At 43.1% G+C, this 12,935-nt stretch overlaps 1 protein-coding gene across 4 annotated transcripts; it reads right to left on the bottom strand.

The window, feature by feature from the left end:
- Positions 1-3,800: 3,800 nt before the first annotated feature.
- LOC138975087 (CD2 antigen cytoplasmic tail-binding protein 2 homolog) lies at positions 3,801-12,914 on the bottom strand. Of its 4 annotated transcripts, none has more exons than XR_011458504.1 (6): positions 12,649-12,914; positions 10,524-10,645; positions 9,465-10,056; positions 5,108-7,834; positions 4,889-5,047; positions 3,801-4,631 (listed from the first exon to the last, which is right to left on the bottom strand). XR_011458504.1 is itself a non-coding variant. In XM_070347735.1 (4 exons), the coding sequence occupies exons 1-4, from the start codon at positions 12,815-12,817 to the stop codon at positions 7,623-7,625; spliced, it is 1,095 nt and encodes a 364-aa protein (XP_070203836.1). In that variant the 5' UTR covers positions 12,818-12,914; the 3' UTR covers positions 3,801-7,622. The 4 variants fall into 4 exon arrangements, 1 of the variants encoding a protein (XP_070203836.1); XR_011458505.1 differs by having other exon boundaries at positions 5,242-7,834; XR_011458503.1 differs by having other exon boundaries at positions 4,889-7,834.
- Between the last annotated feature and the right edge of the window lie 21 nt (positions 12,915-12,935).

The raw sequence follows: 12,935 nt of genomic DNA, 5'->3' as shown, positions 1-12,935 counted from the left end.
CAGTGTACGTTACAGGAACCAATTCCAATCGGCAAAATTATATCACTAATTCTTTTTCCCTTTAAATACTGAAGTTAAGGCAAAAAAAAACCCAGGTCTGTTTACGGTAACATAGGCCAAAAAAATAGGGTCGGTAGGTCGGGAATTTTTTTATTTTTTTGTTTGTCCAAAAAACCATATTTTTACGTTATTTTGCGTTTTATTTATTTATTTTTTCCCAAATGCCAAAAAAAAGTCTAGGGTCGCGCGAAAAAAATAGGGTCGGTCGGGTTACCGTAAACAGACTATTTTTTTTGGGCCTAAAAAACAAAGGATTACTGTACTCACCGATACAAAGACGACACAAGACGATAACGAATTTTCGCTTCTGGAAAAACAAGAAAAACAAAAGACTAAGGCGTAAGGCGAAACTACTACATTTAGTCAAGCTGTCGAACTCACGGGATGAAACTGAACGCACTGTAGTTTTTCACCAAGACAGTACAGCTTCGTCAATCCCCGCGTGAAGGAAATCGCTCACCTCCCACGTGCAAAACGTAGTGATATTGACACGCCAGATTAGCGCGGTTGCGTATTGTGCTAAGCAGGAAAGCTCGCTTTTCTGTATTCTTGTTAACTTTCTGAGCTTGTTTTGAATACAACCTATCATATCTATATGTTTTTGGAATCAGGAAATGATAAAGAATAAGTTGAAATCATTTTTGGATCGATTTCTTAAATTTTAATCGTAAGATTAATTAATCTATTTTCGTTAATTGTGATCACATTTTAAGAGTAAACATGACATATGTATATATTTTTAGATTCAGAATGTGATGAAGAATACGATGCAATCAATTTTAAATCTGTTTGCGAAAAATCGATTTTAATGACAACTTTAATGAGCAAACTCATTAATTAATTTTTAATCCTTCAAGCTGAAATGCAATACCAAAATCCGGGCTTCGTCGAAGATTACTTGACCAAAATTTCAACCAATTAGGTTGAAAAATGAGAGCGTGACAGTGCCGCCTCAACTGCCACCGTGTGTGTATGTGTGTGTGTGTTTGCATCAGTGACTGATTACGCGCGCGCGTGTGTGTGTGTGTGTCGGTGTGTGCCAGTAGCTGTGTATGTAGCCGTGAATTTGCTGCTCTGTGTGATTGTGCATAGCTGTGTGTAGCCGTGTGTGTGTGTGTGTCTGAAAGTATGTATCGCTCACTGGTGGAAATGTGCAAAGCGTGTATTGATCTGCATTTAACACAGTTAGCTCCTTTGTGCATTTTAAACTTCATCTTCAGGCATGATGTTGTGACAGGGGAGGCTACCGCTCCTTTCACAGCAGACTCTGCACCCGAGTTGTTGGCCTTTAAGTCAACACCCGTGGTTTGTGGAAATCTGTTTGTGATGGGGTCTGGTAGTTTCCGATTGTCTGTATGTTCATGGAAACCTTCGGGTTTGCATAACAGTTTTTATAGGGCTAAGAAATTAGCCCTAACATTTTCAATCCTGTTTGATTGCACTTCGCCTCCCGAGGTGATCGTAGTGTTTCGGCACTCGGTCACATCTGGCGCTTGCGAGCAGGGATGGGACTCGGCATGATATGTTCAGGTAATGGCATAATATGACCACTGAACATGTTCGTGCTGTTCCCATTCTGCGAACTTGGGATGGACAGTGGTCCCCCGGTTCGGAACTTCGGGACGAAGTTCATTTCAAACGGGGGCGATTGTGACAGGGGAGGCTACCGCTCCTTTCACAGCAGACTCTGCACCCGAGTTGTTGGCCTTTAAGTCAACACCCGTGGTTTGTGGAAATCTGTTTGTGATGGGGTCTGGTAATTTCCGATTGTCTGTATGTTCATGGAAACCTTCGGGTTTGCATAACAGTTTTTATAGGGCTAAGAAATTAGCCCTAATATTTTCAAACCTGTTTGATTGCACTTCGCCTCCCGAGGTGATCGTAGTGTTTCGGCACTCGGTCACAATGTGAAACCTTTACTTCAGTGGAACAGTATTATGTTTCTTGATTATTATCGGAATCGCCTCGTGAATGAATAAAATGTTTACTCTACTTTCCGCATGTTGCTACTGTGATAACGCATGAGGCACCGATCATAAGACTGCAGGTCAGTGTTGGAGTGTGTGTGTGTGAGTGTGTGTGTGTGTGTGTGTGTGAGCGCGCATGTGAGGGATTGTGTTTGTGACTAGCTGTGTTTGGGGGTGGGGGTGGTGTTGCAAGAGGAAATAAGAGAGGGAGTCAGAGTGATTATGCTATTCGTTTTGTGTATGTATTTTAAATAGAGTGATCATGCTGATTAGTTTTGGTGTATGTATTTTAAATGGTATCATTGGTTCGTTCTATAGATGAGTGTGTTTGGGTATGCTCGGTTGGAGTGAATATTGTCTTCTTTCACCGGATCACGCTTTGGAATACACAAGCAGTCTGGATGATGAGGGTCATGTACGACCCATACTTTCTAAAGGATTCAACTAAAAAAGTATGGGTCGTATACGACCCACGCCATCCAAATAGGGATACACTTTCTCCCGCCTCTTTGCAGCAGATTCCTTGTGGGTCGTCCCTGAATACCATCATCCAGACTTTGCAGTTCAAATTACGTCATTGTATAGTTGTTTGTTAACAAAGATTATCCTTCAAAAAGTGTGACAAACAAAGGGAAGCAAGCACTCTAAATGCATCATATGAATAGAGTGAGAGTTATGCGGAACCAGTCTCCTGGCACCCGAGAGAATAACAAGCATTGAAATGAACAAGCGACTTTCATGCTTATTCTATCAGGTGCCAGGAGACGGGTTCCGCATAGCTCTCACTTAATTCTATATATTACACATGTCGTATGCATTTAGAGCGATTACTTCCCTTTGTTTATCTGATCTTAATAAGGCACAAAAAAATAGGTCTGTTTACGGTAACATAGGCCAAAAAAATAGGGTCGGTAGGTCGGGATTTTTTTTTTCTTTTCCAAAAAACCATTATTTTTACGTTATTTTGCACAAAAAAACCCAATTTTTTTTTCTCCCCCCAAATGCCAAAAAAAAGTGCAGGGTCGCGCGAAAAAAATAGGGTCGGTCGGGTTACCGTAAACAGACTTTTTTTTTTTTGGCCTAAGAGCTCTGCCTCACTCAAAAAGTGGTCATGGAAGGTTCTATGGTGTTTGATGATTACATGAAGTATCAATCGAAAACTCCTAATAGTTTCAGAGATACAGACATTTTTGAGAGGCTCTGGGTCATCCAGGACGCATGGCAAATTCCCAACCTTTGTATATCCCTCATATACTGATGCTTGACTTTGTTGAATAAATTTCTGTCATGAAACAACTTCCCCGAAGCAGTCACTGTTGCTATTTGGAGTTATTGGTGAGCGTACCCTCAATTATAACACTCTCAGGACCATTTGATACAGAGAAAGCTTATTTGTGACCCTCCACCACGGAATGAGTCACATGTCACCTTTGCATGATCTTCATATTTTTACATTTTCCTAAAGAGTTTTTTATGCTCTATCCAGTGGTGAAACCCGTTTTAGAAAAGAGCGAAAACTGTTTGAGTTATATGCATGTGATTAAGGTGACCCTCACACTGTTACCAGACACTCCCCGGACTTATATTAAGCCTAGCGCAGAACCGCGCGAGGTGACATGCGACTCATTTCATGGTGGAGGGTCACATTTAGGACTTCAAAATAAAATGGCTGCATTTCAGATACCAAAAGAGCAACAAGTAGATCCCTGGATTTAAAACCAAGGTCAACGGGTCAATCATTTTTACTTTCAATCATGCAAAGGACAAACCCAGTTTTTGTGATATTTGTTTTTTACTTCAATAATTGCAGTGGCACACTTGCAGAAATGAGGATACATGCGACAAAAGCGATCCGCAGTTTCAACTTTCAGTAGCGCATTGAGCAGGGCCAGGTTACTGTAATACATTTCATTAACACAACTGTTTGTACACACAATGTACTAACCATCCTTCTTCTTCTTCATTCATGGGCTGAAACTCCCATATTCACTCATGACTTTGCACAAGTGGGTTATTACGTGTATGACTGTTTTCACCCCACCATTAAGGCAGCCATACGCTGGTTTCGAGGGAAGCATGCTTGGTATTTTCTTGTTTCTATAATGCCAAAAAAAAGTCTAGGGTCGCGCGAAAAAACTAGGGTCGGTCGGGTTACCGTAAACAGACCTATTTTTTTTTTGGCCTAACCTACCGAACTCTGACATGGGTTACAGGATCTTTTCTGTGTGCACTTGGTCTTGTGCTTGCGTGTACACATGAAGGGGATAAGGCACTAGCAGGTCTGCACAGAAGTTGACCTGGGAGATTGGAAAAAATCTCCACCCTTATCCCACCAGGCTGCCACAGCCGGGATTTGAACTGACAACCTTCCGATTAGGAGGCCGATGTGTTATCCACTAGGTCACTGCGCCCGTCTACTAACCATCCAGTCCCCTACGTCTGCATGAAAAGTGGAAAAACTGATATACTGCAGAATCCCTAAAAGTACAACACACGTTTAAGACTAAGAGATACATGTCAAGAGTATGGGATGATCTTGTTCTCCTGTATTCTTCCCTTTCAGCTACATTTTTGAAGATTGATAAATTTATACATTAAATTTACCTCCTCCAACTATCGCGAGATACAAAAAAACTTGTTGACAAACAAGATTCGCGAAAAAAAGAGAAAAGCGCAGAGTCTTGAGTAGAGAGCTAATAAAGTACCGGTAATCGCTAATCGAGCGAAATGAAAATCCGCGGCGACTTCCATTAGGTGAATGCTATTCAAGTTTAGGTAACGTTTTTGCCGCATCTTTTTAGAAGCCGCAATGCGATTTAAAAAAAAAAAAGTCACGGCTTGTAGTCCGTCAAATACGGTACCTGTAAAACATCACTAATCACAGTGATTACAGAAAGATGCTGTCACCATTAGAAGTCACTATCAAATACTGTTGTAATCTCTGAACCTTATTTGAAAAGTCTCAACACAAGCATGTATGCACCCCCACTCATGTGCACACACATACACAAATTCCCGACCTTGGGCAATTACAGATTCTGTATTCTGTAAACATGCACACACATACATAAATTCCCAACCTTGGGCAATTAAAGATTCTGTATTCTGTATTCTGTAAACATGCACACACATACACAAATTCCCAACCTTGGGCAATTAAAGATTCTGTATTCTGTATTCTGTAAACATGCACACACATACACAAATTCCCGACCTTGGGCAATTACAGATTCTGTATTCTGTATTCTGTAAACATGCACACACACACACACACTGCACGGAAGCACATATATCTTATACAAACACTTTTTTCTTCAGAGGAACTACTATGGATGCTCACCATTGCCTGTTCTGTTGTCATTTCATTATTAATCCTTATCATTATAAGTCCTTTTACCTAAACTACAAATACTGCTACCAACAGACACAGAAGGGAACAGTAGCAGAAAACAAGGGTACAAGTGCACCAACTCCTGTCAAATAACTACACGTAAACTGTAATGACATTTTGCAGCTGAAATTCAGAACTAACAAGAGCCTGCAATGGGGAAATGCACTCAAAGGAAAAAGTTAGGGACTGCCCTTGAAAAACCCAGCTGACTTCATCTGTGCCAAACTCCTTGTTCCTAAGTTTATAAAACCAAATGGCTGTCAGGCCGTACACACCAGTGGGTGAGCAATGCTGTGTTAGCAGGAAACTTGCTTGGGATCCACAGAGGCCTGGCTAGGGCACGAGACAGAAACTGCCAAACTGCAAAAAGTGGACCATTTTTACACTGGCACGTGGGCAAGCCTGGGCGGGAAAGATGAAAAATTGGTTATGCACGAGCAGGGGGGATGTGTTGAGAGTGAACTGTTGTCACCAGCTAGGCTTTATAGCCCCGCGATTTTCCGCTAGCCACCATCTTCTCACTATGCCTCCCAGACGAAAGGTGACCACCTTCAACAAAGCCCGGGCCATCGCATGGCTGCAAGACGGCGTAAGCAAGCGAGAAGTGGGCAGACGACTTGGAGTGTCCCATTCTGTCGTGGTCAGGCTGCATCAGAAGTTCCAGGCCACCAACAGCGTTCTGGAGAGGCCCAGGTCAGGACGCCCTAAGAAGACAACACAGCGTGAAGATCGCTTCATCAGAAGACAAGCTCTGCAGCAGCGAGGCACCACTGCAAACATCATCAGGGGCCAGCTGAGGGTGGCAACAAACACCAACGTCAGCACGAAAACCATCCGCAAACGCCTGCACGAAGTTGGCCTGCAATCACGTTGTCCAGCTGTACGACCACGACTGACAGCAGCTCATCGCCAGGTTCGTTTGGCGTTCTGTCACAACCATGCCAGGTGGACACGCCAGCAATGGGCCGATGTGCTGTTCAGCGATGAGTCCCGCTTTAATCTGCACCATCATGATGGTCGGGCTCGTGTGTGGAGTGGTACAACAACAGTCTGGTGCAGGAGAGGGTGGCCTTCGGCGGGGGCTCCATCATGGTGTGGGCCCTCTCTACCACATTGTTGGCAACCTGACGGGCCAGCGCTACAGAGATGAGATTGTCGCCCCTTTGGTTCTACCTGCTCTACACCAGATTGGTGTGCAGGCTGTGTTCCAGAACGATAACGCAACACCTCACAGAGCGAGGCTGGTCAACAACTTCATCCAGCAGGCTGGTGTCACCAGGATGAACTGGCCGGCCTGCAGCCCTGATTTCAACCCCATCGAGCACCTGTGGGATGAGCTGGACAGGCGAGTGAGGAACAACCACCCACCCCCAAGGAACCTGCAGCAACTGCTTCAGTTCCTGCAAATCGAATCGCAGGCCATTCCTCAGTCCTTCTGCAGGAAGCTGGTAAACTCGATGCGGAACAGGACTGCAGAAGGCATCGCAAAACGCGGCGGACACACCCATTACTGAACTGTTCGGAACTTGCAAATTTTGTTTTCGACCCCCATGTTGTTTCAGAGCTTGTTCACACGTAATGCGTGAATGAAATGTCACCATATTTTGGAAAAGGATCGCAGAGATAATGAATTAAACATGTTACAAATTTGATTCAATTTTGTTTGGTGGTTTGGAAGCTGTGTTTGTTTACGTAAGTGGTCCCTAACTTGTTCCTATGAGTATATATATAATTATATGCTCTCAGCTAGATTGCAGAAGTAAAGTTCTACTTACATTACAAAGTAACAATTTATAAACAATTGCCACAAGGCCTGACAACCATATGTGTGTTTCTTCCTCGTTAGAATGATCCCCCCTTCCCTATAGTAATTCTTCAGACCCTGGTACCCAAACATCCCCAAATCCATACTCTCTCTCCGCTCACCTCTCTCTCCTTGTTCTACCATTTTCACAATCAACCGTCAGTGCAAAAAGAACTAATTCTCCTTTTTTTAACATCCAGACAAACTCTCTTCAGCACTTCAGATCCGCGCACCATGGATTACCAGAATGCGTCATATCTGGCAGTTCAGCAAAACGTTTCACAGGAGTACACCCACCCCTGCAGCACCTACACGTCAGATGAACAAGTCAAAATCCACCCTGCTGGAAGAGTAAAACTGCCTGAGTGTGAAAGAACTCGCACTTGCAGCACCCAACACATCAGATGTACAGGTCAAAATCCACCCTGTTTGAAGAGTAAAACTGTGCCTGCGTGCCCACCCTGCGGCAAAGAACTCCTGTCTTGAACTTGCCGTCGTCTTTCCACGCCATCATCTGTGTTGTGGTGTGGGGGCCGAGGATTGGGGAGGTGTCGCTGTCTTCTTCTTTGTACTCCCACCGAACCTCATCTTCCGCATTTTCTCTTGCTGTGCCTGCAGCAAGAAAATACAGTAGCATTAGCTTGAGAAGGCAAAGTACAGTGGAACACCCACTGTTACGTCTTTTAAGACTTCCCTAAAATCTGAAAATAAATCTGCTGAAGAAAGCTTCTCTCAATTCCAACGAGTTGAAAAACTATAGACCCGTCTCAAACCTTCCTTTTCTATCGAAAATTCTCGAAAAACTTGTTCTCCGACAGCTTGCCTCACATCTCTCATCCCACAACCATTGTGTGCTACACGAAATCTTCGCAGATGATACGCAGATCAATCATTCCGCATCACATGACAAGTACCCAGATTTGGTTCTGTCGCTACAGGAGTGTGTGAGAGATGTCGGGGCATGGATGGAAGAGAACAAACTCAAACTAAATGACGACAAAACTGAAGCCATGCGTTTTTCATACTCCACCCCTACCCATGCTAAGTCTATTTCAGAACTCCCACAGGCCATCTCTTTGAACAATATTGACATCAAGTTCTCGGATACATCCCGTGATCTCGGAGTCTTTTTTGACAAAGATCTTAGCATGAAACAGCATGTAGTCCAAGCAGCGCGAATGGAGATCCGGCGTATAGGTTCCATTCGACAGTACCTTACTGAAGACGCAACCAAAAGACTAGTCTGTTCCGGCATACTCTCTAGATTAGACTACTGTAATTCACTGCTTGCCGAATGTCCCAAATCTGTCACCAAGCCCCTGCAACTAGTCCAGAACGCTGCCGCTAGACTTGTGTTTCGAACACCTATGAAACAAAGCGTCACGCCTCTACTCAAACAGCTACATTGGCTTCCAGTCGAACAAAGAATTAAATACAAGATCTGCTGCATATTCTATCAAATTGCCGCGGGCACGGCTCCACAGTACCTGTCCGATCTAGTGCAGAAAAACAATCCTGAAAGGGTTGTCCGCTCTGCCTCCCAAAATAAATTTGTCAAAGCTCCTAAGTATCAGAGGGACGATCATGGTGGCCGCTGTCTTTCAGTCGCAGCTGATCATATCTGGAACAAACTCCCTTTGTCTCTACGTCTCAGTCCATCTCTGCCTTCTTTCAAAGCAAATCTCAAGACTCACCTCTTCAGAGAAACATTCTATGATGATGTAGTTGTCGCGACCCTGTGAATGTGCACTTTCGGATGAACAATGTTTACTGTGTGTGTGTGTGTGTGTGTGTGTGTGTGTGTGTGTGTGTGTGTGTGTGTGCGTGTGGACATGTGTGGGTGTGTGTGTGTGTGTGTGTGTGTGTGCATTATAATTGTTGTGTGTACTGGGAGTTCGTTCCTGTAAGAGCCTCTGGATTTTTGTAACATTTATGTTTTGTTTTTGGTTTTTGTTGTAAAGTGTTTATGATTGTGTTCTATTCCGTCAATGGCGTCATTCTGGTAATGATGTTGTTATTGCTTTTGTAAAGCGCTTTGTGTGTTCGAAAGCGCTATAGAAATCACCATTATTATTATTATTATTATTATTAAAAGAGAGGAAGATTTAAGAAATGAAGTGACAAGTGTCATCTTTACACAAAATCAACAAAACAGTATAACAGCATAATTAAGACAGAAACTGGAAGAGCAAGAAAGGGAGAGGGAGAGAGAGCGAGAGAGAGAGATGAACCAAAATCACACCTGACACTTCAGCGGTTGAAGAACTCGGATCACCTTTGCCATTATCTGCCGCTGCATCCCCGCTGCCACCCGATTTCTTCCCCTCCGTCTTGTCAAAATTGTCCGCAAACATATCGAGGGCATCGTCTTCATCAACATCGTCTGGAATGGCGAACTTCTTCCCTTCCTCCTGTTTGAGCATGACCGCGACCTTCTCGCGCGTCGCTTCGTAAATCTCCATCATACCCTCCTGAACCAAACTGTCGGCCATTTCCGTTAAGCGGAGCATCGTCTGCTTGTCCTGTTCGACCTTCTCCGCCTCGGGCCCTCCACTTGCAGCTCCGCTTTCAGTTTTTTGACGCTTGGCTTTCCACCTCTGAGCTGTGGTGAGTGGCTTCCCTTTGCTTTTGCCCAAACGCCGCAAAGCCTTGGCGACGGTCTCCTGAGGCTGAAGGAGTTCCATCATCTCCTTGAAGATGGCGACTCGGTCCACTGGAGGGGTCTCCATCTCCTGAGCGTCTTCTCGGGCCTGGATCATCTGCTGAGCTTTCTGGCGTTCCGACTCCTTGATGCGCACCCAGTTGATGTTGTCGATCCAGTGGTCCTTGATGTTCTGGGAGCAGTTCATGAAATAATTGTAACAAGTTGTAGAATAAAATAAAATGAAAATTAAAAATGTTTTACCATCCTGAAGAAGGCCGCAACAAGCTGTCAAAAAATGGATTAAGAATGTACCAAACCTGGTAAATGTTGTACGTGTTCTCTTTTTGTTCGAATAAAATAATTGTATAGAATTAGAAAGTTAAATGCATTATTTCAAGATATATTACCGTACATAATTTACAGGTGAGGGCGGTCCATCAAAAATTACCCGTTTACATTTTGCTCCCAAATTCTTCTTTTTACAGATTTTTCCTTAATTTTAAGGCAAAGTAATTAGCCATTTTGGATTCCTGACTCGTGTGTGTGTGTGTATGTGTATATACTTCATATAATCTCAGTAAACAAAGGCAACAAATCTGAACAAGGGGTAAGACACACACTTCAAAATAAAATGTTCAAGTTATGTAAGCAACCAACCTTGGTCTTGTCAAAAATGAAGTTGCCATCTTTATCAAAATGTCCTTCTTCCAGTTCATCCTTCATGTTGAATGGTGTAATCTGAATGTCATCATCATAATCAATTGTCGGTTCTTCCTGACCTAGCAAAAAAGAAAATAATGACAACACTTCAACAAACATCCAGAATTTGTTTTTTAAGCAGTGTCCAGTGGTGACACACATGACAATGCAAATTTTTTTCCTAGCAACTCTTTCAACTCAAGCTCACAGACATGAATTAATGTACAGTCTATCAGTATCACTGTCTTGCAAATCTTTCAACTCAAGCCCTCAGACATAATTGTAGTTGTACCAGCCAGTCTATCTGCAACTTGTTGACAATATAGGTAATTACTTTTCAACAGTCACTGACTAGACTCTACCTTTCTTTCTTTTATATGAGTTTTGAAAACAAGAAAATACTGTCACGGTCAGAGCCTTCTAGTGAGTTTGTGAATAAGTAGTTGTAGTGGTAAGGGACTGGATTAGTATCCATAAGCCTCACAGTCACAGCTTTTTTCGCGTCCCATCTCATTATCAAATTTGATTGCAGGTCAATCATATTAACATGCTCAAAGTCGTATTTACTCAATATCAAATATCGTACAAATAAAGTGACTCAGTCAATCTCAGGGATGTTCTTACAAATTCACACCTATAGGACAAATGTCCTGAGCTCTTCAGAATCAATAGGACATTTGACGGCTTTCAGAAATTTCAATAGCACGTCATAATTTTGTGCAAAACACTGTCAATGGAATGGCTCCAAAATCATGTGCACACACACACATGCTTTAACACACACACATCTATATATATATCTATATACGGCTTGTGTGTGTGTGTGTGTCTGTCTGTGTCACTTCGCGATGCACGGCCAAAGTTCTCGATGGATCTGCTTCAAATTTGGTGGGCATATTCAGGTAGACCCCGGACACAATCTGGTCGATGAAAATTTCCAACACGTGCTCTCAGCGCGCAGCGCTCAACCGATTTTGGTTTTTCTGTACATCCATTCCCAGTAACTCTTCCTTATCTTCTCCAGTGTTTTGCGCGTTTATCTCCCTTCCTTCGTGTGGCGTCAATCGCGTACAATGTGCCGGCGTACACCCGGCTATTCGGCTCTACTTCTTCCCGGCGAAGCTGGTATTCATCTAGTATAGTATATATATATATACACCGAACATTTTTGCATACATTGTTTTATTAATTTAGTTCCAAATAGGACACACACAAAAGGAAACAAACATAGTCTAAAAAGCTACCAAAACCTTCAGCACTCTTTTTTTTTTATATTGTCTCACAAACTGCATGATGAGAAAAAAAAAGTCTGTTTCAACACAGATTTGACAAAGCAGGAGTCTTTTTGCTGTCAAGGTCTATAACAAACCAAACAGGGTCAGCCATAGATAGTTAAAAGACCATTTCGGCGAATTTCCTGCTGGGCCAACACCATGTCCCGTACAAAAGACAAAACTTCTCTTTCCGTGGTTGTGTCAGTTTCAGCGGCGACACTGTCATTGGCACTGTCATTTTCAAGAATGATGCTCGCCGTGTTTTCTTCTGTTTTTGACACAAACGGACAATGACCGCGCTCAGTTGAAAACGATAGGACATCTGACCGCCATGCAGCTATGTGAATCGGACATTTGAGCCTTTTAATCGGTCTATGTCCGATATCCGACGCCTAACGACATCCCTGAGTCATAAGTTTTTGTATGTCCAGCAGATTTTTGAAGTGAGACTCAGAGCGGTGAGACTGAGAGAGATTCATAATCCACAGTGAAGAGTAAGATTCATAATCCAGAGTGAATTCAAAAGAATAGCAACAATCAGTACCTCAGCTCTCTCTCTCTCTCTCTCTCTCTCTCTCTCTCTCTCTCTCTCTCTCTCTCTCTCTCTCACACACACACACACACACACACAGTGACACACGGGTACACACACACACACACACACACACATACACAACACACAGTGACACACAAACACGCAGCATTTGGAAGTTATTCAAACCACACAAACGCCACAATACTCTCTTTCTCGCTCTCACTTAAAACCATTAGCTAGGAGGAATCATCATTCACTGGCCAATCATCCTTACCTTCTATGTCGTCTTCATTCATCACATCATATTTGTCGGCATCATCATCCTCTTCGTCGCTGTCAAGAGAATGTTTTCCCTTTTTAAACCCTGTTGCGTTCTCTACCTCTTCCGGTTGAAATTCGTTTACCTCAGGATCTTCCTGGAACATGACTTTCTTGTCAGCCATTTTTGCAAAAATAGCACTCGCTATAAACTTCGGCAAGCGTCAATACAATCGCATTCGCAGTTCCAACGAAATTTGTGTTCCACACACCGGAAATAGATTGCTCTCGAACGGGCTAAAT

This window comes from Littorina saxatilis, linkage group LG9 (genome assembly GCF_037325665.1).
Source record: "Littorina saxatilis isolate snail1 linkage group LG9, US_GU_Lsax_2.0, whole genome shotgun sequence".
Classification (NCBI taxonomy): Eukaryota; Metazoa; Mollusca; class Gastropoda; order Littorinimorpha; family Littorinidae; genus Littorina; species Littorina saxatilis.
Note: the sequence above shows the minus strand (reverse complement) of the source record. Positions and strands in the feature narration are given on the sequence as shown.